Source organism: Taudactylus pleione, unplaced genomic scaffold (genome assembly GCF_031769625.1).
Source record: "Taudactylus pleione unplaced genomic scaffold, aTauple2 ptg000314l, whole genome shotgun sequence".
NCBI lineage: Eukaryota > Metazoa > Chordata > Amphibia > Anura > Myobatrachidae > Taudactylus > Taudactylus pleione.
Window position 1 is genome coordinate 13,337,930 of NW_028284715.1, and position 24,098 is coordinate 13,362,027.

The 24,098-nt window shown below is 43.2% G+C and overlaps 1 protein-coding gene across 2 annotated transcripts in view; it reads left to right on the plus strand.

The window, feature by feature from the left end:
- Nucleotides 1–24,098, plus strand: part of NIPAL2 (NIPA like domain containing 2) — a 109,279-nt gene that overhangs the window by 64,441 nt on the left and 20,740 nt on the right. Inside the window, exons 5-9 of one of the 2 annotated variants that reach the window (XM_088442614.1) lie at nt 5,367–5,488; nt 13,664–13,760; nt 16,505–16,640; nt 20,939–21,027; nt 23,060–23,123. In XM_088442614.1, the coding sequence (XP_088298740.1) occupies nt 5,367–5,488; nt 13,664–13,760; nt 16,505–16,640; nt 20,939–21,027; nt 23,060–23,123 (508 nt within the window). The remainder of the gene's footprint in view (nt 1–5,366; nt 5,489–13,663; nt 13,761–16,504; nt 16,641–20,938; nt 21,028–23,059; nt 23,124–24,098) is intronic. The other variant, XR_015869377.1, reaches the window with a different exon arrangement.

Genomic DNA, 24,098 nt, shown 5'->3' on the forward strand with positions numbered 1-24,098 from the left:
AGTTGTGTGTAGTGATGTGGCACATGTATGTTGATGTGTTTTATTGATATAAAATTTAGTTTTTTAACTTGCAGATGGGAGTTGCAGTGCTTTTTCCCAATAGTTTACTAACTTGTTTATATACACTTCTAAGGGGCAGATGTACTAAGCCATGGAGATATGTAAAGTACCAACCAATCACCTCCTAACTGTCAAATTTTAAACAGCCTGTAACATGACAGTTTGGAGCTGATTGTTTGGTACTTTGGGCCTGATTCAGAGGTGTACTTTAATACGATCACAGCTGTTATTTTGCAAGGCAATGTTTCCAAAGCGTATCCAAGTATAGGGACAAGCACTGCTGCCTTCTCATCTGATGACGCACACCAGCGTAAACATCTGTAAAATCGACGCAGATGAGACAACCATGCTGCGTATGCGGCAAGTCTGACCTGTCTCAAACACAACGCCTCTCTTGAAATGCAGAGAGCTCTCATGCTGCAAAGGCGATCGCAATGGATAATTTATGCACACCCATGAAACAGCGTTTAAACGGTTAGACATTCCTACGTTGGCCTACCCACCCCCTGTTACCTCCCACAAATGCTGACGACCTGTCACTCACTTTGCAAATGGATCCTCTGTGCAAGCGTAATTGCAAAACAGTCGCTCGATCTTCGTAAAAACCGGCAAACTGTACAACTTGAATCGGGCCCTTTCTTTCTCCACTTTATATCTCTCCATTCATTATAATACAAATATACCCTGTGATAATTAAGGATTGAACTTGCAGCGAGTTCAATCCAAGTATCGCAGGCATTCATCATGCCCTCCTGTACTTTAATTATCACTTACGAAAAGCTGCTCCTTCTTTTTGCAGAGACAGCTTTTCGGAAATAGGGTACTTTTCTTCTGCTGCTTGGACTCTTCGCAACCTGTCTTGAACCTGTGCATGCGCATTTGAAGACAGGCTACAAAAGACAGTTAACCAGCAGAGATCCCTCTGCTGCATCGGGTGCTGTACGCCATCTCAGGATGGCGTACAGTATCACTGTAAAGTTCTGAAAAATTTTTCTTTTTTAGAAATCCCCATAATATAGTGTGGAAATTATCAGGGAGAATTGTAACCAGGAGATATCACTGATATATCCTGCATTACATGAATGATGAATAACCCTGACACTTAATTTCTACAAAAGTATGTGAAAATTAAGATTTTCAACTACTTTTGTATATATTAAGTTAGGAGGAATAGACCCCAATGCTTAGTACATCTCATACCAAAATAACAAAAACATTAAAGTGTGCCCCAAATGCTGATAGACCCTTTTTATATAAATGTAATATTACAAGAGGAAAGTAAGATCGCCATGCATAAGAGCGTACCCATCCTTGGGATAACATATATCCTGCATGTGAATATTTCATCTGCCTGGCAGAAATACAATGCAGAGCGTTTCATAGAATACCCATTGCTATTGTGTCAAGGTGATATAGTGATGTGATTATTATTCTGCACTGTGATGTTGTTGAGAGAGAAAAACACAATTGCTAGCTGTGTGAGACAAACCTGTAATAATATTCGCAAATGTGCAGTTATAGTTATGTCGTGTATAATTCATTAATTAATCTCCTAGACTGTTGATTTACCGCAAAGAGATTAAGGGCCCTATTTACTACAATCCGCATTTAAAATGCGGTTGTAGTGTGATATTTTCACCTGAATTTGCATTGTGAATTTAGGAAATATTACAGGGATTTATCAAACATCCCTTGCAGGGACAGAGCTTGTGAACAGGGCCGGCAAGAGAAATCTCGGGGCCCTGTACACTGATGTCTCTGGGGACCCCACCTTCTCACCACCACCTCCAATCCCGCACCCACACATCCCTCCCCTGCATATGTGATGCATGATAATGATAACTGAAATATATGCCAGCCTTTAAGTAAAAATACACAATGACTTACAATTCTGTCTCTCTGTTACTGATGATGCAAGCTGTAGTTCTTGTCTGTCGTCTCTTCCAAGTTCTTATTGATGACAGTGCTGTGGATGCCTCAGGGGTAGGAGGGATGGTGTCTTCAGCCAGCCATCCTCAGTCCTCAGCCCCTCCTCACCTTCCTCAGCCTTAGACCCTCGTCACCATTTTCATCCCAAAAGCCCCTCATCACCTTTCTCAGCCTCAGACCTTCATAACCATCCTCAGACCTTAGCACCTTCATCAGACCATCATCACATTCCTCAGCTCCATCACCTTCCTTTGCCCCCACCCCTCTTCACCTTCCGCTGAGTTATCAACTCCCCGTGACTGCCCCGCAGTCCAACGCTCACTTATGCTTACCTTGGTGATCATGATATCCCTCTTGGGCTCCGGTCAATTGGTCTCCCGGCTCCTGCACTGTGACCCTGGTCAGTTGCTCTATGCAGCAGCTGGCCAAGGTCACAGTGCAGGAGCCGGGAGACCAGCTGACCAAAGCCCATGAGGACATCAGCGAAGCACTGATCACCGATCCCTGGATGCAGGTAAAGGGTTTGTTTTTTTATTAAGTATTATTTATTTTATTTTCATTTTTGCAGTAATCAGCTTGTGGTCTATTTAGACCACAAAGGTGATCACTGGGGCGGCTCTGCCTGTTAGAGCAGAGCAGGAGTCGGGGAACCGGGGGAAACCATGGATAACGCCATGTCCAGGTGGCATCACAGTGCTTCCCCCGATATTTTTTGTAAAATCTCAGGCAGATCGCATTTCCCATTAGAAGGATGGGAAATGCGATCTGCATACCAAAAATATGCACATTAAAGGGCATAGAGTAGTTTTTCATGAAAACTACTCTAATTGCCCTTTAATAAATTTATGTGATGCTAAAATAATGTGAAAAGGGTGTGAAAATACTTTTTGGGTTTTTATTTTCAAAATAAAATTTTTAGTAAACAAATACAAATATGCTTCTGTCATTTTTCAGGCTGTACTTGGAAAATGACAGGTAGAAGCTGATTGGTTGCTAGTTTGTCTCTCCATATTATCTTCAAGGCTTGGTACATCTCTCTCTTTGAACCAAAGCATAGTATTCCTGCAGCATCACTAGCTGTGCCACTGTGTATTACTAATCCAGCCTGTGCAGTTTATTTTTGTTGACTAATAGATTGTAGGGCTGCGACCCAAAATTAATCTGATACACTCTTGGCAGGGTACCGAGGATGGGAGGGGGGTGCTGGTACTTGGAGGGTGCTGGCCCCTCCAACAGAATGAGTGAATTGAAAGAACCCCACACATACTGGTCAGCAGATGACCATGTATTACTAGCTGGTAGCGGATGAATCCCCTTCAGTAGATGTACCACGACATCACTGGTTACTGTCCAATGTCATTAGTTCACTACCCACGTGGACATAGAGGGAGAATATAAACCTGTGGCGAGCGATGCGACCCACCATGTCTGAAGTGTGGCGAGGGGACAACTTTTTTCTTTTGGGGACCTTTATGGGCATGGGACCGCACTTCCGCCCTCACTCCACGTCACTTCCAGGTACTACTGAAGGGGATCTATACACAAACATTACAAGTTGGTTGTGCTACCCTTTGCTGACATCTTTGGACTGCAGATAATATTCCTCGGGCTCAAGTTTGCATTGGGAGAGGGGAGGGAGGGGAGTGGTAGGTCTGATCAAAAGCTGCACTCTCGTTACCTAGTTTCTATGGTAAGCCTGCTTGCTGAGCTCACAGTTCAGTAGAGATGCTATTGTATTTCTTCTATTCTCCATAATCTCTCTTCCTCCCATAGCTGTCCAGTGTTATTGAGCAGTAATAATCTGAATACAATTGTTTGGGGGTGTGACCTAGTGGCAGTCATTGGGCCTGATTCAGAACGGATCGCAACTGCGTTCGCAGCTGCGTAAACTGCACGCAATGATTCTGCGAAAATATGCTAATGTCTGCCATCTCTTAGCCAGCATAGAGACGCCCACTACTGCCTTCTCACATTCGTGTTACCTCGCAGTCCTGCGTATACATTGGTAACATTGAATAACATCGGCCTCTCACGCACAACTACAGCAGGTCTGACCTGTCTCAGAATTTGCAATTCTCGTTGCATACAGTGAGTACTCAGGCTGTGTAGGCAATCGCAGTGGCTAATTTATGCATGCCCATGCAATGGCGTTCAAACGGACAAGCACGCCTGCGTTTCTCCAACCACTCCCCCTGTCACCGTCCCTAAACGCTCACGACCTGTCACTCATGCTGCAATGGATTCCACAGTGTGTCCGTAATTGCAGTGCGTTCGCCGTGCATGCACAGTACGCAACAATTGTCCGGTTGCAATTGCGATCCATGGTAAATTGGGCCCATTTTGCGGTCAGTCTGAGCGACTGAAATTATAACCAAGACCATTGGATACAACTCCCTGAGTTTGCTTATAACCTGCACAGAGTGGATGTAGTTATGATCCCAACTGTCAGGACACCAGTCAGAATCCCAACCGCTGACATCCCAACGTTAAGTATTGGGGTTGGGGGGAAGGTTAAGCGTTAGGGGGAGGGTTAGGCTGCAGGGGGACGGTTAGGTTTAGGCCTCGGGGGTGAAGGAATAGGTTTTGGCTGCGGGAAGAGGAGGGTTAGGGTTAGGCTGCAGGGGGGGGGGGGAGGGTTAGGTTTAGGGGTAGGATTCGTATACTTGCATGGTTGTGTCGGCATTGTAACCTATTTGGGATGCCGTCATCTGGATCCTTAGCTTCTGGATCCCGTATCCAACTGCACAGGGGTACACCTCCCAGCATCCCCTACCAGTTTTTTTTTTTTTTTTTTAAATCATCATGGGAGCTGTTCGGTACTCAGAAACCCCCCCTGCACGCGCCACTGACAAACCATTTAATACCCAAGGAGAGGAAAGATTGAGGCTCTGCAGTGCACTGCCTCCATGAGAAATGGCGGCTTCCAGCACATTCCTGAGAATTGCAAATCCATTTTATTTATGATTTTCAATTCTAATTTGCAATGGCGCTGTAAGCTGTCCATTATAGGTTTATGAGTCTGATCTAAGAAATGGATAAGAATTATTTCTGCTCGTTGTGTTCCTCTATCAGTCTCATAACGGTGCAGGTCTTGACCTGCCGACTATTCCATTGCTTTTATAATTTAATGCTGGAACACAGGCAAAGATTTATTGTCAAGTAACTGTAAATGTTCCTCTTTTTTATTATGTCTTTTTGTTTTTATAACTATCTTGTGACCAGTTTGGCTTTGTGTTTTATTATGATACAATAACTAGATAAAACGTATCGCCTACTCCCCAGTCGGGTGCCTGTGAAAGGTATTTATTAACACTTGCAAGGTACGGGAACAGTGATCAGCATTATTAATCTCATTATGCTTCTTGTTTCTTTTACAGGTGGGGCCTTGGCAATCACAGGTACATATATTCTCGTAACCTTTTCTCCCAATATTACTCAAGATGTGACTGCGCTGAAAGTAGAACGATATGTCGTAAGCTGGCAGTTCCTGGTTTACCTGGTAAGTCTTGTGTCAATAAGTAACATAGCTTTTCTTACCAAAACATTTTATGGAATTCTGTGAATTACAAGTGCATTCTATATTGCCTTTGTCTGTTCTGGTATGGCATGCATCTAGGCCCTTGTTCAATAAGTGCTTAACACACTGGAACCTCCCATACCTGGGATGTAGAAATGGGGTTTCCCTGTTTCATCACACCTACAAACCTCAGTGATCTATCTGCTGAGGAGCATAGCATTAGAGCAAACAGCTGGAAAAAGAAGCCGTTTTAGGGGCATATTCAGTTAGGTGCGAAAAACCGTTATCGCCGGTAACGTCATTTCGCCAGCAGAAACTTATCCCCCTATTCAATTGTGAGGACTTTTTTAGTGGTACGGAAACTCAATGCATGTACCTGGCGGAAAAGTTTCACCTACGAATAGCAGTCGAAAAAAAGTGCAGAATTGGGGTTTATTGGTGCAAACATCTGGAAACCACCCAGAACCCTTGGGACAGCCCCCCAAAAGGTAAACTGTCAAAAAAAGTTTAAAAAACCTTAAAAACACCCCAAACAAGCACTTTCATTTTGGGGGTGAAAAAGACCAAAGTTGGGGGACAAACTTAAAAACTAGCGAAATAGACCTCACGGTAGTCCCCAATTATGTGCCAGGTGTTTTTGGGATTGCAGGTGCTTGCGGCAGGTGTTTTTTTTACGTTTTTTAAAACTTGATATTACCAACTTTTAAATGTGCTAGCACCCATTTTCATGTACCCCAAATTTGCTGGGACTAGTTATTTTAATAAAAAAATATTGCTTAATGCCATTCTTGACCACTTATGAAAAGATGCTAATAGCAAGCAATTGAGAGAACTAAAGTACCCAGAATAGCTTTATTAGGGGTACTAGAACTCACCTATAGTGATCCCCTATGTTAATGCAGCTTTTTGGGGGGTACAGACTGTTTTCCCCATTTTGGACAGTTGTTTTCTCCAGGTCTGAATTCGGCGGGTGCCGTTTTCGCTAATTTCTAATTGAATATGGGGAAAAGCGGGGACGCTTGATACTTTTCCGCACGGAAAACCAGCGATGACGGCAAAAAGTCCGGCATGCGAAAAGTACTTGACTTTTCGCACCTACTTGAATATGCCCCTTAGTCTCCTTATGCAGGGTAGTCTCTAGCCAATCCATTTGGAAGGTACATTTATTACTATCTATCTTAATAGTAGAACTGAAAAGATGTTGTTTTATTGGTGTACTTTTAGGAATATTACAATAAGGTGTGTAATGGATGTCAGGCCATGTGCGGATGTTTGTGTTTGCCCCTATCGAAATGCACATGTGCAGGCCTGACTTTTCTATGCGTTCACCAAGACTCAATTGCAGTGCACATATAATCTAAGTAAGTATTTGCATTCTCAGGGAACCCAGTGTTCCGAAAAATGCAGGCGTGTCTGACCGTTTGAAACTTTGAACGCCATTTCATGGGCGTGCATAAATTTGCCATTGCGATCTCCTACGCAGCTCCGTGGAAGATCAGAGCTGCCGCAAGAGCAAGATGGCCACTCGATGTGTGTGTCGATGTTACTGATTTTTACGCCGGTGAGCGACGTCGTACTCAGATGAGAAGGCAGCAGTGGGCGACTCTATGCTCAAGTGATCTTTGCAACCATTAGCATGTTTTCGCAGCTGCGTTGCGTATGAAATTGCGGCTGCGATCGCATTAGCGTCCATCTCTGAATCAGACCCTATATATACTAAGCCTTGGAGAGAGATGACGTGGACGGAGTAAACCAATCGGCTCCTGCCATTTTGTTTTATACACAGCCTGTAAAGTGACAGTTAGGAGCTGATAGGTTGGTACTTTATCTCCATCCCCTTCATCTCTCTCCAAGGCTTAGTACATAGATTCCATAATCGGAGAATAATGGCTATATCTGTAATATTTCAGCTCTGACGGTTAAGGTTGACCTGTCCTAGCCCATTATTTGCAGCACTTTACATCTAGTATGCAAATACCAGCCATGGACTGTTTTTTTTCCCAGTATTTATTAATGCATAAATAAATTTGCCTACTCTCTTCTGGGAGACCCCCAAATCTCTGATGGCTCTCCTGGACCTTGGGAAGAGTAAGCAAGCCTCCCACATTCCGTGATCTGCTGGCCGCCCCTGATCACTCTCCAAGTGATGAGGGCAATACGGGGCTGCTAGATGTTGCGATTAGCACTGAATCACGCCATATGTTGGGGACTTGAGGCTTTGTATAGAAGGGGGCTTTAACGCCCCACGCACCTCCCACTAGGAGGGAACATAAGAACAATTGGCATGTATGACCTAATTTCTCTACATATTTGCATTTAATAGCATCAGAGGGACTTGACTTTCTAGATAAAAGTAATTACAAGCCATGGACAAAATTTGGATTAGTGATGCTAATTAGCAAATTGCCATAGACAAAATTGCAGGTAACAACAAATAGAGTAATCCAAAAGCACGGTCTTCTAATAATAAGTCCTGTCGGGGTGAAGAACGTCTCTTGAAAAAAATGGAAGAAAGAATATCCAGCAAGTTATGCCCAAGGTACAGGAACACCTTGAATATTCTGAATTCCTCCATCTGTGACTCACCTCCCAATAGAAATGTTCATGTAAAGGTATCTTTCTTGCATCAAAACACGGTTCTAGATATTCATTTTCACACGTTCCCCACATGGAACCCTTTTGGGAAAACACTCACCTGGGGCCAGGTATAAACGTTCCCATCAAGGTTTTTGTTTTTTTAGGAGGGACCCTTTGCTCCTGGGTTCAGGCAGAGGAATGATATTCTCATAGAAATAATCCAAACGTGTATGACATCAATAGATGAAAAAAATCCAAGGATTTATTGAAAATTGCAGGTAGCTTACATTTAAAGTAACCAATTACAAAGAATAAATTTTATTTATATATATATATATATATATATATATACACACAAATAAATTTAGAGGGCGCATACACTAATAAATCTTATTTGTAAAAGGTAAATCCTCAGCAATATGAATATTGCACCATTAAAAAGTCCAATAAAGATGTCATTTTGGATTTCTTCGGTTCTCCTTTTTCAACTTTATTCAGAGGTAGACTTCCAAACACTTGATAGGTGAATCCATAAATCCTAACTGGATTTTCTAAAAAAGACCACAATAATTGTCTTAACATAGGGAGATGACGACAATTTTCTTAATGGGCCAGATTTTAAAGCAGCATCCTCCCTTCTAATCAAAGAATAACACCTGATGCGTTTCATCCCTTAGGACTTCTTCAGGGGTTATGTAAGAACCACAAAAGAACTTGCAAACTGTATCCTTAAATTGGACAAGCTGTGCTTTCAATATGTGATGTGCTCTAGTCCCAGTCCAAAAGCTGTTTGTGTATGTGTATATATGTGTGTATATATATATATATATATATATATATGTGTGTAAAATTTCTAACGTTTTATTTTTTTTTTAATTGTTGGTTTTAAAAATATTTAAAAAAAATATAACTAATCCCAGCGACCACCACTACAATTATAGGTTCATCCTGATAGCAGTTTCTCCCAACGGTCAAAAAGAGGAGCGATTTTGGTGCCAGTTTAAATGGCAGAAAGAGACTGGGGTCCTCACCCCTGTTCGCTGAATCCGACCGGGCGTGCTGATGAATAGCGTATACAGAGCACTGGAGCTGCTTCTTGTGGGATCTAGAGTCAAAAGGGAAAATATTGATAACAAGATAGAAGAAGATTGAACTGGCTGTATTTTTTACGGCTGGTGTAGAGATCCTAGCTGGCTATGTGTTAGTGCAGTATAGCACCACCCGTGGTTCCGTTTACCAACATCTGTGTAGTTTTTGCGTGTCCCTTTTTCCATTTTGAATGTTGCCAATTAATTGAAGTATGTGTCTCCTACGTCAGTATCTAGCTTGTAGAACTAAAAGTTCCAGCAGGACACACCAAAAACTCAGAGTATGGCTACATTACTTTTTACTACTGTATTCATTTTCAGACCTATTTCAGTGGTCTAATCTTATTTATAGTCACCAGATATTTCCCCATCTGCAGAGATATAACTGTGTATTTTGCATCACTAAGCGCGTTTCATTAGTATTCCCCCTGCACTGACAGCTGACTGACATCAATTAGTGTACACTTCTGCTCATCAGCACAGCGCTGGTAATCTCCACCATCCTCTCCCTGACATCGTTCATACTGATTGATCGTCATATAAAAAGAGCAGTCACTTGTTTATGCTATCTGTCCAATTCAAATGTCACCGCATACTGAAGAAGTGGTATAACTGCAATACACAGAGGCACAGAGTGTCAGAGACTTGCAATTAATACTGTAAATAGAGGAGTATAGAGAGTACGGTACGGTTTATAAATGTATTTTTATTCCGACCATTAATTTAAAGCTGTGACGCAGTCCATCTGTTGTTCGTGTTTGCCTTGCCAGTAAAAAATAAACAGAGTTTAGAATAAAACTGTTTAGCTGTACTGATTATTCTCAGCTGATTAGTACCCCTGTGATACAGATACAGTTTTGTTACTTCTATTCCGCTGTTATCATTGCTTACAGACAGTGAAGATTAACAATTTAGCCTAAAAGTTCCCTGGGAACTAGACATGAGGCAGAGGTAAGTGCCTCATGCCTCAGTGATATCGCTAGTTACCACAGCAAACCACAGACCATAGGAAAGATGACCCTCTGAATGTGATCCCCCCCCCCCCACACCCGAGAAACTGCTTTCAGATTCAGAAATCGGCAAAAATGTCTATACAAAGCCACATCACCAAGTGACGTGACATCTGTCCGATAGGACGCCCGTTGGGCAGAGTATTAGCATTGAGACGCAGTAGCAGCTGTGACAACAAAAGTAGTTACTGCACCTGCGCCCACCTCTGAGTCAATCCCTTGGACTGTTGTCCAGTTTGTTCCAAGGCCGCAATGCTTGGCTCTTGGCAAAGTGATTAGCTACTGTGTTATGGTGAATGAATGCCTAATCTATGTGTTGTGTTGAAGACTCACTGTAGACCAGACATAAAGCTCACGTCCACTTGCCGATTTCTATGAGCGATTGAACGATATCGTTCAATCGCTCATAAATCGTGCATGAATCTTGCACATTAATGTCGGAAATGACCAGCGATGCGCACTCCCGCTGGTCGTTTCCGAACAAATCATCAGCCAAACATGCTGTACAACCTGACGATAACGTCAGGTGGGGCATGTTAGGGGATGATTGATGTCCCTGCACTGAACGACTGAACGCTCAGTGTACGCACAGCACAGACTGTGAAACGACTGCACGATTACAATGACGTAATCGTGCAGTCGTTTTTTGGTCTGCTAGTGGATGTGCCCCTTTACTACGGCACGCCAATGTGAATGTTTTGCCTCATTTTCAACACATGAGAAAGCCCAGTGACCATATTATTGTCAACTTTGTATGTGACTTGCCAACTTGCCCCAGTAGACCTGATCTTAACATATTACTTATACTTAGCAGTTTTTGTTTTGTGTTATTTTTCTGCATTCACCAACAGGCCCAATTAATAATCAAATTAATTTCAATCAGTTTATTTATTGCCTGATATTGCTGCAGATACAGCTGCGTGTCTGGCCAGGTTAAGGTTTTAATTAGTCATACTGTATGAAAAGGGCCGCATTATGGGGCATATTTATTAATGGAACAAAAGGGTTTAATTTCTCTTGGCCCAGTTCGTCAAAGGGCTGTCCCAAGGATTGGATGAACAATCTGCGGAACTGATGATTCTGTTAGTTTCATAATTTGTATTCACCCACTGTAACCATTGGAGTAAGCCAAATATGGCTGCCTATATGGTTTATTCCCTACAAATGTAAATTGTAAATGTGAGTTCTTTCTGAAAAAAATGCTACATAAATAATTATTATACTTCTGGCTAAGACATAGACATATTTTAAGGGGCAAATTTACTAAAGTGAGAGTTTTTTCAGAAGTGAGTTTTAAAAGTGAAGTTGCCCATAGCAACCAATCAGATTCTACTTAACATTTAAATAGCACCTTCTAGAAGATAATAGCTGGAATCTGATTGGTTGCTATGGGCGACATCACTTTTAAAACTCAATTCTAAAAACACTCACTTTAGTAAATTTACCCCTAAGTGTTTTGTAAATATTTTTTTTTTAATCTTTTTGAAACTTTTTTTTTTTTTTTTTTTTTTAAACAAAGTGCAACCGGAGCCCCGATCTGGGCTTTCAGTTCCACTGTGTAAGTTATCTCCTACTACTCTGGACCAGCAGTCCCAGGAATATCATGTACTGTATCACTCAGCTGCATTGGTGATATTTTCTTAATAAATTGAAGCTATGTGTTTTTGTTTTTTTACAGTGGTGATAAAAAAAAACATTTTTAAGGGATCAATGATAAATATAACCCTATTACATACTCTCCCGGAATGTCATCACACAATGGTGGTAGTTAAATAGCTGGAGATCCACCGGGTTGTCTGTCCCTGTAATATAATCCATGTGATCCTAAGATTCAGACGTTATTATTCAACACAAAATTTAAACACATGTTTGATATTCGTTCTCCACCCATGAAAGGAGAGTGCCATGCTAAACTCTGTTTTGGATACCACCCAACCATTAGATATTCATTAGATTAGGAATCTGATTGTGGATTTATAGAATGTTCAAACCTTTGCAGCATGGAAATTTAGTGGAATGGAATACGGCCACTTTGTATCATGCCAGGCATACTAAAATAATGGGTTTGTGGTCTGAATAGAATAAAAAGTCTTGAACAAATGATAAGCTAGATTTTTGTGCTTATGTGGATCTTTTCTGTATATATTAATGATTTGCATACTATATTTAAAGGGCTGTAAATGGGCTAGGACGGGTCGTCCTTAACAGTCAGAGCTGAAGTATTACAGATCTAGCCATTCTCTGATTATGAGGTCTATGGCCCTGATTCAGACCTGCTCGCTGCCGGAGGCAGCTCGCAGGTCTGAAGGGCATTTTTTTTTTTTGTATGTGTGTGTGTCCGGCCTCCTGGCCGCTCGCTAAGCTGTGGGTCACCACCCACAGCTTTAGCGAGCGGCCAGGTGATGGTCGCGACCATCGGGGCTTGTGACGAGACCCTCGTGGTAGGGTCTCGTCGGCTGCAAGCCCCAGTGAGCTTCCGGCTCTAATAGAGCGGAAGCTCACTACTGACATCACTCGTGATGTCAGTAGGGCAGCCCAAAAACAGCAGGCGTTCCTTCGGGAACGCCTCCGTTTGGCCAGCCACCCCCCCTCCCCGCCCCATTTGTAGCAGGGCCCGGAGCGAGAGAATTTCTCTCTCCCTCCAGGAGATGCGCACGCGGCGCGTGCGCACTGCCCGGCCATCGGCCCGCTTGTGAGCGCATAGCGCTTGCGAGCGGGTCTGAATCAGGCCCTATGTACTAAGCCTTGGAGAGAGATAAGGGGGATGGAGATAAATGACCAACCAATCGGCTCCTGCAACTTTACCGGCTGCGTATGAAAGATGGCAGTTAGCCGATTGGTTTATTCCATCCGCTTTATCTCTCTCAAAGGCTTAGTACATAGATCCCTATATTTCTTGCAGCCATCTTATTTTCACAACATACCTGTAAAATGTGTGCTGTATTTAGATTATTTTGTACATGAGAAGAAAACGCTGGGTTCCCTGATAACACTAATTCTTACTTAGATGATAAGATGCATTCTCACGAATATTGCTTATACGCACAAAAAGCTTGCACCCACAGACTTCAGATGCTAAGTACAGAAAGGTGGGACACACTTGAAGGATGCTAATTCAGTGACTGGATTCCTGCTCGGCGCATTGAAAAGAACATATTCATTTGTGCTGCACTGTTCACTAGTTTAGCAGCGATCTGATGTCTCTAAAAGCATGAAAGCGCAATAGCAGCAAACACAAACTTTCGTTCATGGCCATTACACACCTTATTGTAATATCCCCAAAAGTAAGCTAATAAAACAACATCTTTTTAGTTCTACTATTAAGATAGTAATAAATGTACCTAAGTAGCTGGGAGTTAGATTTAAAGTATTTGGATACTGTATACATGCAAGCGATTATATGCATCATGACTCTAATTGTAATGTTAATAGAGAAAAATAAATATGCACGATAAATCGTCCTGTGGTTTGTTTTTTGCTAGATCCTAGAAGTAATAGCTTTCTGTGTCTTGCTCTACATATATAAGAGGAGAGGAGTGAATCATATTGTGGTTTTGCTACTTCTGGTAGCTCTGCTGGGTAAGTACATTGTTTTCTGATAGTATCTGGGCTTTTGTGTCATTTTATTTTCATTACCATTTGTTTAAATCAAACTCTTACTTGGAGACATCTGTTTTAATGTTTGTTTTTCTGATTCTAAATAGTTTCTGGAGATCAGAAAATCTGTGTTTGTTTTGTGAGCCTGCCTTGGTTTCCATCCACACTGCTAGATTGTGCAAGACCCCATATTCTGCATATGATGCATTATTTAGAGGCAGGAGTAAATCCGGCTAGAAGGTCCAAGTTTGAACAAAGCAAAACTGCTGTTCACTGTTGGAAGAAAGAAAAATGTATAATGCGCAGACAGATTTAGATTTGGGAGGGGGCTGCGTCCTAGCTCAACTCTACATCGCAGGGTATAAACCCAGTGTTTGTGTGCTACGGACATACATGCCTACATTCCAGGAGAGTCGTGAATTTTCAGGGAGTTCCCCGGCGTCCTGGGAGAGTAGGCAACATCCCGGATCCTGTCCGTTTCACTTGGTGGTCGGTGTTTGATCACTTGATTTGTAGATCCTTCCCTTGCTCTATAACGGGGGTGGGGTCACGATGATACAATGGTCCTGCACAACAGTGTGGACCTCCCCTCAAGGAGATTTTGGAAAGGAGGTTAAAGGGTCATGTACAAAGGGTTTGTGATGTGATTTGCATAATTATAGTCACATCCTCTTTAAGGAAGCGGGTGAGATACGGGAGGGTGGCCAAGTCTCCTGGGGGTCCAGGGGAACTCCCCGAAATTTGGTAATTTTCTCAAAATTTTAGGACAGTAGGCAAGTATGGGACCGACTTACCCTCTCGCATATATGCAAAGACTGGCCCAGTGAAGTGGTAAGTTACCCTTAGAGCTCCAGTGATTTATGACCTGTGATTCCACCTTAAGCGAACAATTTACTTTGCCCTAATTACATTACTATTGTCTTTCATTAATATTTGTAATAATGACTATGTTTAATAAATGTCTAATTAATCTTCTGTTGGTAATTCAAGTGGAAAGGGGGTAATGAAAATATCAAGTGAGGACTTGCATTATTAAGCTATAAAATTACCATATACCAATGATGTGTGTGCAGTGTATACGAGACACGAGGAGCTGCTCTGCTTACTGTAATTCGATTTCAGCGTAGCTCCTGGGTTTATTTTCTTAAGTTATCTTATTCTTATTAATAATGTACTGTTCTGCAGTATATACCCTGCGTAGTTATTGTGCTCAGATGACATTGTTCCTTGTAGTTTACTGTAGAACGTTATTACATAATTTGTTTTCATGCCCCCCTTATAAGCTCTAGATCCGTGATAGGTAACCTGATGAACTTCAGTGACAGTACGGACAGCTTCCTGACCTTTATAAAGGCCGCATATTACCCTTAGTGCCTGGTTTGGGTTCCACGTCTGTCTAAATGTGGCTACATCTAGCAATTTTTATTAAAAAAATAAATAAATTACGTAAATTGCGCAAAGCGTCGCTGGGCTGCATACACATCTTTAAGCTTTTCCGAAAAGATTCTGACTTGTGCATAACTTTGTCTTTTCTCTGTGACGGCTGAATGAGCATTACTGGGTGGCAAGGGGGCGTTTACACAGAAGAGAAACCTGTGTGCGTGTACTTACTGAGTCATGCGTGTGCACGTCGTTTTCTGTCATAACTCCCACACCTACAGTACAGTAGCATGGGTTAGGGGTAAATTCTGTTAATCATGATGACATCGACCCTCATAGTTACAGGGTTGGAGAGTTGCAAATCAAAGATGCGTCTACATAGGACTTGTGATGGCTGCAGGCGTCCTGAATTGTGACTGCATTATGTGCAATTTAGAATCGGGCTCTATAATATCAGAGAACCCTATCTGTAATAACATTAGCCAGTATTTTATACTAGTGTTGCAAGCTAGAACACACAGGTCTCATCATAAAGCAGGAAGGAGTCAGGGGCCGCAGGTAAAAGCTTGGGGAGGAGGGCACATGCGGCATTAATGCCCCCTGTTGCCCATCACTGCTCTAGATAAGTGACAGAGATTTATCAAAGTTTGGAGAGAGATAATGTACCAACCAATGTGCTCCTAACTGCAATTTTTCACACACAGCCTGTATACTGACAGTTAGGAACTGATTGGTTTGTACTTTATCTCTCTCCAAGTTTTGATAAATCTCCCCCAAATTACCTATCATCCAAGGCCATTCTGCTACATCTTTATGCATATTTACCATTACAGAGGTTCCCAATCTCCACCATTACAGTCCATATTTTAAGTGATATCCATGCTTGTGCACAGGTGACTTAATTAGTACCTAAGTCAATTTAATTTAACCATATGAACTCAAGCACGGATATCCTTAAAATCTGGAGTGTAATAGCAGAGTATGGGGGATCTCTGCACCATTAGCAATACATACACTAACGAGAGAAAGCAGTAAGCTCAATTTCAAGGGATAAAGTAGATTAATTTGTATTCCATTTACGCTCCACCCCCCCAGGAGGGCACGATCCCTGCATTTACATGGCTACACATCGCATAAACATGTGTCTGACGAGATCCGCAGGCTCTGCACCAACCATGTTTTCCTGTTTAGTGCCGGATGTAAGAGGAACTCTGATGCATACATAGACCAGGCTCTGTTTGTGATGTCGTCTTTTTGCTTGGAGTATCTCACACAATCCAGATGAGCTCGGTGATCTATAATTAATGCATTAAACCATTTCTCTCTCTCTCTCTCCCTCCTTGCAGCTTCTGTGGCGGTGATTTCAGTAAAAGCTGTAGCTGGCATGATAGCCATGACTTTGAAGGGCTCTATGCAACTGACGTACGCTATATTCTACGTCATGGCCGTGGTAATGATCGCGTCCTGCATCTTTCAGGTCAAGTAAGTGATGCTTCATTTAGCAGGGAGCTTGTCCTTCCGTGTGACAGATTTGTCTTGATTTTGGCTAGACAGGACTTTCAAGCACAGAATTTTAATGACCACGGCGTCTGTGTAACCATAACACCGTGAACTTCAGTGCGGCCGGTGCTCATTGTTTCCTGCTTATTGAATTTTAAAATAATTAATATAACCGCTGGAAACTGTAATACAGTATAATTAATCTTCATTACAGACGTCGATGCGGCTTCATGCTTAATTACTCGTATAAATGTCAAATTCTTTTACTGATTGTTGAAGTACGGCGCTATACAAATAAAGGACTTTTGGAATGAAAAAAAAAACCTAGTTGCAGGACACGTCTTCTTGCTGAGTCAAATAAAAGCAACACATGAAACGCCACTTCAAAGTGCGCATCTGTTTGTTATTAACATCCCACATCACTTGTTGATAAATAAGAAGGGAGCTGCTGGAAGCTTAAGCAATGTTGGTTGGACACCAAGAAATGAAATAGGATTTTTATACAATGCTCGCCCCTTACAATTAATATATAGTAGACTTTTAATACAAAGAAATATGTTTGACAACATACATGGGGGTGTACTTATTTCATATCCCCCTATTCTTGTTTTATGCATCCCCGGTATGTTTTGGAAATCGATAAAAACTACTTTCTATATAATACCCAGGGCTAGATTAAGGCCTGCGGGGGCCCCTGGGCAACAAATACATGGGGGCCCCTATCAATAAAAGTTGTAATATATATATTTATATATAATATACACACAGGCATATATATATTACCACACATACTGTATATACCCAGACCCCAGCAGCACCCAATTACCCTCTTCCATTCATCACCAACACACAGTCCAGACACAACCCTCATCATTCACTATCAGCACCCCTGCAGCACCCGCGTCATAAACTACTAATATATCTGCTGAACCCAGACAACCCCTTATTCAATACCAACACCATAGCAGCACCCAGACATACCCCTTTATTTACTATCATCACCCTAACACCACTCAGATATTCCCCCATACATTACCAACACCCAGACACTCTTCTCATACACTACCATCACCCAGGCATCCCCTCCTATACTACCATCACCCAGACACTCCCCCTACTGCACTACCATCACCCAGACACCCCCCTCCTACAGTACCAGCACCCAGACACCCCCCTACTGCACTACCATCACCCAGACACCCCCCTCCTACACTACCATCACCCAGACACACCCCTCCTACACTACCAGCACCCAGGCACCACCCTACTGTACTACCATCACCCAGGCACCCCCCTCCTACAGTACCAGCACCCAGACACCCCCCTACTGCACTAACATCACCCAGGCACCCCCCTCCTACACTACCATCACCCAGACACACCCCTCCTACACTACCATCACTCAGACACCCCCCTCCTACACTACCATTACCCAGGCACCCCCCTACTGCACTACCATCACCCAGGCACCCCCCTACTGCACTACCATCACCCAGACACCCCTCTCCTACACTACCATCACCCAGACACACCCCTCCCACACTACCAGCACCCACTACTTTGATTGTCTGGAAGGCCACATAAATCTGCTTTATTTTGTCAGCTCTTTAGTACAATTAGTTGTGGTAGGAGCCGGGGCCATGAGTGTTGCAGCCAGATGGGATAAGGAAGTGACCAAAGAAGCAGCCTTGGGTATCACGTTTAGAGCATCTTCTATTGTCAATAGGCATCTACATTACATATCCACTGTAAGATGATCACTTACATAGGTGGTGAATCCTGCGTGGATAGGACGCTGACCCAGAGTCAGAGTAGGTGCCACAGCCTGAAGAGGAGCGTAGTCCCAAGCTGCAGTCTGTACACGACTCCACCGGCGATCGCAAGCTGGTCACAGAGAACAAGGGGTTGATGTATGCAGCAGTAAAAGTGTGGCGATGTTGTTCATAGCAACCGATCAGTTTCCAGGGAGCATTTATCAAGTGCATTCTATAAAATGATAGGTAGAAGCTGATTGGTTGCGATGAGGACCATTGGAGAAGTTGCCCATCTCCACTTTCTTTCATTGCTTAATATATCAACCCCCTAAATTTCATAAGTATGATGTCTAAAGGGGCTGATGCAGAGTTGAACCCTAAAGTCAGCCGTAATTCATTCCCAAATTGCATGTACCGAGCTGATTCAGTAGTGGACAGAATTGCAAAGCTGCATGCAAGCAGGAGGTGTATACTGCCCCCTGCTGCGTTTGCAATCCCAGCACTGCGACTAAGGTCGCAGGCTGGGATGACCTGTCGCGATGGTGGACGGCGCCGAGACGCCAGCCAGCTAATTAGACCTCAGCTTACGCAGGCTTGCGAGACCAGGAAACTGAGTCTGTGGACTCTGCCACTCCCAGAAATATGGACCATCAACCCCCGTTTCCCGGGAACGCCTGCCGTCCCCGCACCCCCCCCCTACATGCTTCAATCAGGCAGAGGCATGGCAGGGGCTGCATGCGATCACACAGGACCCGTTCTGCACATGGGCAGAATGGGTTATTATGAGTTCAGTAATGCTGAATTAGCCCCTAAATGCGGATATTCGTCCATCTGCAGAATGGTACTCCCCTTTGCAGTTCACCTGCCCCCTATCTGTATGCTTAATTCGATACTACTCCTCCTCATCACCAGGGCACACTTGCATAAGCTCTATACTAAGGTGCAAATGATGCCCCGTAGCAAAGGGCGTATTTATGCTTCCGTCCAACTCTTCCTGGTGCGCAACTATGTCGCTGCGCCCTTTCTGAAGTTCGCCTACCTGAGGATGCCCCCTTACAAGCCAGTTGCAAGTAGAAATGTGACTGAATAGCGTAGGACTGCAGCACTTGCACATACTGGGGAACGGTAGAATGTGTAGTATGAAAACACACAAGACAAGCTCGTATATGGGCGTACCCTCCACTCTGCATCGCCTGTTGTTAAATGCGGAAACGGTGATGTTTTGTGTGGCATCTACAAAATATCATTTATGCGTATACAGGGGGAGATGTATCAAAGCTTGGAGAGAGAGAAAGTACAACCCAATCAGCGTCTGTCAAATTTCAAACACAGCGTCTGTCATTTTATACCCATCCATTTTATCTCCCTCCAAGCTTTGATGCAAATCCCCCACGGTATGAGACTGGATGCTGACCAGTTGTCTGCTGTAATCTTTTTCGAGGATTCAGGGCCTGATTCAGACCCGCTCGCGAGTGCTGAGCGCTCGCAAGCGGGTCGATGTTGGCCAAGTGCGCATGCGCACGACGGAGCCGGCTCCGTCGTGTGCATGCGTGAGACCCGAATAACGACGGCCAAGCCGTCGCTATGGGTCTCGCACCAAAGGGGGCGTGCTGTCGATGGTGATTGACAGCATGCCCCCTTTGGTGGGCGTGCCGGGGGCGTGGTTGCCCAGACGGAGGTGTTCCCATGGGAACGGCTACCGTCTGGGGCCGGCCCCACTGACATCACTAGTGATGTCATAGCAACCGATCACTGACATCACTAGTGATGTCAGTGGGAGTGCTTTTGGCTCTGATAAGAGCCAAAAGCACACCAGGGCTTGCGGCAACGAGACCCTACCACAAGGGTCTCGTCGCAAGCCCGATGGTCGCGATGGTCTTGACCATCGTGACCATCATTTTGGCCGCTCGCTATAGTTGTGGGTGGTCACCCACAGCTATGCGAGCGGCCTGGAGGCCGCTCTTAAATTCAGAGGGACGGCCCTGATTCAGAGCGAGCGCTCTGTCAGAGCGTCCAGCTCTGAATCAGGGCCTCAGTGCCATAAATTGGCGGTCATGGCTGGGGAAGCTGAGACACTAATAAGAAATATTGGTAGTCAATAAATATTTAGAACCTATCCATATTCTGGTTTCCTGCTCCTAAAATAACATTGGAGCCCAATATATAATCTATCTAATCATGATGCTCTTTGTGTGTGTGTTTCATCAGTAAAGGAAATTGTTATTTCTCACAATAAGCAGAGAGAATGAAATGTAATTGCGATCGTTATTCGCACCCATTGCAGGCGCTTTTCAGGGATTAATTTTAAATTGTTTTCATTTTTCCTATTGTTTGTGTCGTGTGTACGCTCTCAGAGGGGTAGCTGTTTACTTAATCCGTCTTTCTGAGTAGGTTATAAAGTAGTTCTAGGTTCGGCAGAATACTGCTCTCTGTAAATATTTATGATGCTGGTAAATCTTAAATCTTACAGCGCCTCTTGCTTGTGATGTGACTACAATATTATTTTCATTATTTTTCTGTTCCTAGGTTCCTAAATCAAGCAATGAAACTTTACAATGCGACTGAAGTGGTGCCAATTAACTTTGTATTTTTTACAACGAGCGCTATACTTGCAGGTAATCATCGATTAGATCACAGCTGCTAAAACATATAATAAAACATTTTATTGTGCTTTTAAAATGTTACATTATGAAATCTGTCTGAAACTGTTCTAGCTGGTTGTATTGATTGGGAGAAATGCACGTCTATTATCTCAGCAGTGTTGTATTGGAATAATATACTGGGGTAGTGACAGCTACAAGAAAAGACTTATTACCTGCCTAAAGTCAATATTTCCTGTAGCACTTTCATGATTTTTGCGTGTTTATTTGTTTGTTTCTCTACTTAGGTTTTTGGCCTGAGGCTTTTAATTACTGACTTGATATGTGTTAAGATTTCAGTTTGTTTTTATTAAGTAAAAGAAATGGTGTTTAGGTTATGAAATTAGTTTATTGTGATCAGATAATCGTTTCCCCAATCCGACCGGAACTGCCAGTTGGAAACGCCGAGCGGCAGCCATCAGTGATCTCTGATCTGTTGGTGGAATCTGGGAAATTGTACATGTTCAAAATCCCTGATTTGCCAATCCCAATCATATTTAGGTCGAGATTGGCATATCGGGGAAATCCAACATATTGGATTTACCAATGCCCTGACCCCGGGGCTTGGGGATCTGGGAATTACGACAATCCATCGCTGATGTATGCAGCCCATTAGACTAACAGGAAGCCAGATCTTAAGATCCGATTTTTAGATCTGAACTTGGCGAGAAGACCTGAGCCGGGACTCTGTTCTACACTACGTATTTGCCATCTGGTACCAAAGGTATCGGGACTTTCACAGCATAATGGTAGTTTGCCATTCATCCTGCTGATATAGCTCTGCTTGTAGTTAAAGGGCCACATAACTTGAAGTTTGTTCATTATATTTAACTTCTCCAGGTACAACTAACCTGTACCCTCCCCCCAATCCACGCCCCTTTGTGGAACTCTGTTACTCCCAAAAAGTGGCATCACTAGGGGGGTGCGGCCTCGCGCCGGGTGACACCATCCGAGTGGGTTACACCAAAATAGCAGAGTCGCTCTGCTATTGTGGTGTCACCAAGCAGCGCTGAGAGCACTGTGGTTGGAGAGACTGGGGGCTTTCCATCTGCTCCCATAGAGCTGGACAAGCCCCCCAGCGTGACGACAATGGGTGTGTGACATGCTGCCACTCCCTCAAAACTGAGCATCAGGGGGTGTGGACACCAGGTCACGCCCATTTGCGTACCTGCCTTCGGTGCACCCGAGTGATACATGGCACCTGGTGACACCTCTGCTCCCAAAGCGTGATTACTTGTTGTGGGTGCCTTCCTCTCTCCTGATGCAGAGACCCAGCATTTGCAGGGCTCCCAAGATGGAGTATAGCGTAGCTATATTTACACTAAAAGCTTTTGGCGCTCTCATTGTTGTGCTCTAAGTAGGTACTCCATTGCTGTAATGCTCTCAGTAGTACTCCATTGCTGTAATGCTTTCAGTAAGTACCCCACTGCTGTTATGCTCTCAGTAGGTACTCCATTGTTGTTGTGCTCTCAGTAGGTACTCCATTGCTGTTGTGCTCTCAGTAGGTACTCCATTGCTGTTGTGCTCTCAGTAGGTACTCCATTGCTGTTGTGCTCTCAGTAGGTACTCCATTGCTGTTGTGCTCTCAGTAGGTACTCCATTGCTGTTGTGCTCTCAGTAGGTACTCCATTGCTGTTGTGCTCTCAGTAGGTACTCCATTGCTGTTGTGCTCTCAGTAGGTACTCCATTGCTGTTGTGCTCTCAGTAGGTACTCAATTGCTGTTGTGCTCTCAGTAGGTACTGCATTGCTGTTGTGCTCTCAGTAGGTACTCCATTGCTATTGTGCTCTAAAGTCGGGGTATTGGGCTGAATAAAAACGAATTTAATTTTAAGTTAATTGGTTTTTAGAAGGAGAAGGCGGAGCTCAGTAGTTATACGTTCCAATTTATCTTGACATTGAGATATTTGACCTGTTTTAAATGCAACACTGTATACACTAAATAAAACATAAAACCTATATAAAATGAGCCCAGATGGGATTTATTCTGTTTTTTATTTGTCATCACAGGAGTAATATTTTATCAGGAATTTCGGGATGCCACTCTATTGAATATATTCATGTTTATCTTTGGGTAAGAAAATTGATCATGTCATATATGTTTTAGTTGTGATAAACTTTATAATAAACCTGTATGTCACTTGCAAGATATACCTGTGGGTAGCTATAGTTATGTACTCGGTAAGGAAGCATGAACCACACAGATTAGTGGAAATTTCCCAATTTGGAATGTATAACAGAATGGGATTGTTGCTTAAGGAGCACCAGCCATTTATACATAGTAAAGAGAGCAACTTTGTGCGCTGCATAATAATCATGAGAATGCAGCCTGACAATTGGTGGGCTGATCCTGGTTCCCAGTGAATCATGCAGCAGCATCCATAGTGATGTCACGGCTTCTAATAAACTGATTGGCTGCATTCCTAGTGATGTCACTGGCTCTAATAAATTGATAGGCTGTTTTCCTAGTGATGTCACTGGCTCTAGTAAACTGGCTGCATTCCTAGTGATGTTACTGGCTCTAGTAAATTGATTGGCTGCATTCCTAGTTATATCACTGGCTCTGATAAATTGATAGGCCATCTTTCTAGCATTGACATGTGCAGCACATTTCATTAGGGTGTGCACCCAGGGAAATCTAAGAGATATATACCAAGGGACATGTTTAGGGTATGCAGTCATTAAATTGACGTTGCCAATGTCAACACCAGAATGTTGGCTATTATGATCCTTAAAATGTCAACAACATAAGTGTTAGCATTAGTCCTAGGATTAGGGTTAACGTTCGGGTTAGACTTCTGCTAAAACATTGTGACCAGGTCAACATTTCATCAGTGCCGACATGATGAACATGTCGCCATGTCCACTGACTACATTAAGACCAGGTCGCCATACTCATGTCAGCATGGTGAATTTGACATAATCTACCGAATGACATGTCCATCTTCTTGTCCTCAATCCCCCCCCTCATAACGTCATGTCCCAGAATCTCCCCCCATATTATGTCTCACATGATCTCCCTCCATATTATAATATCACTATCAATCCA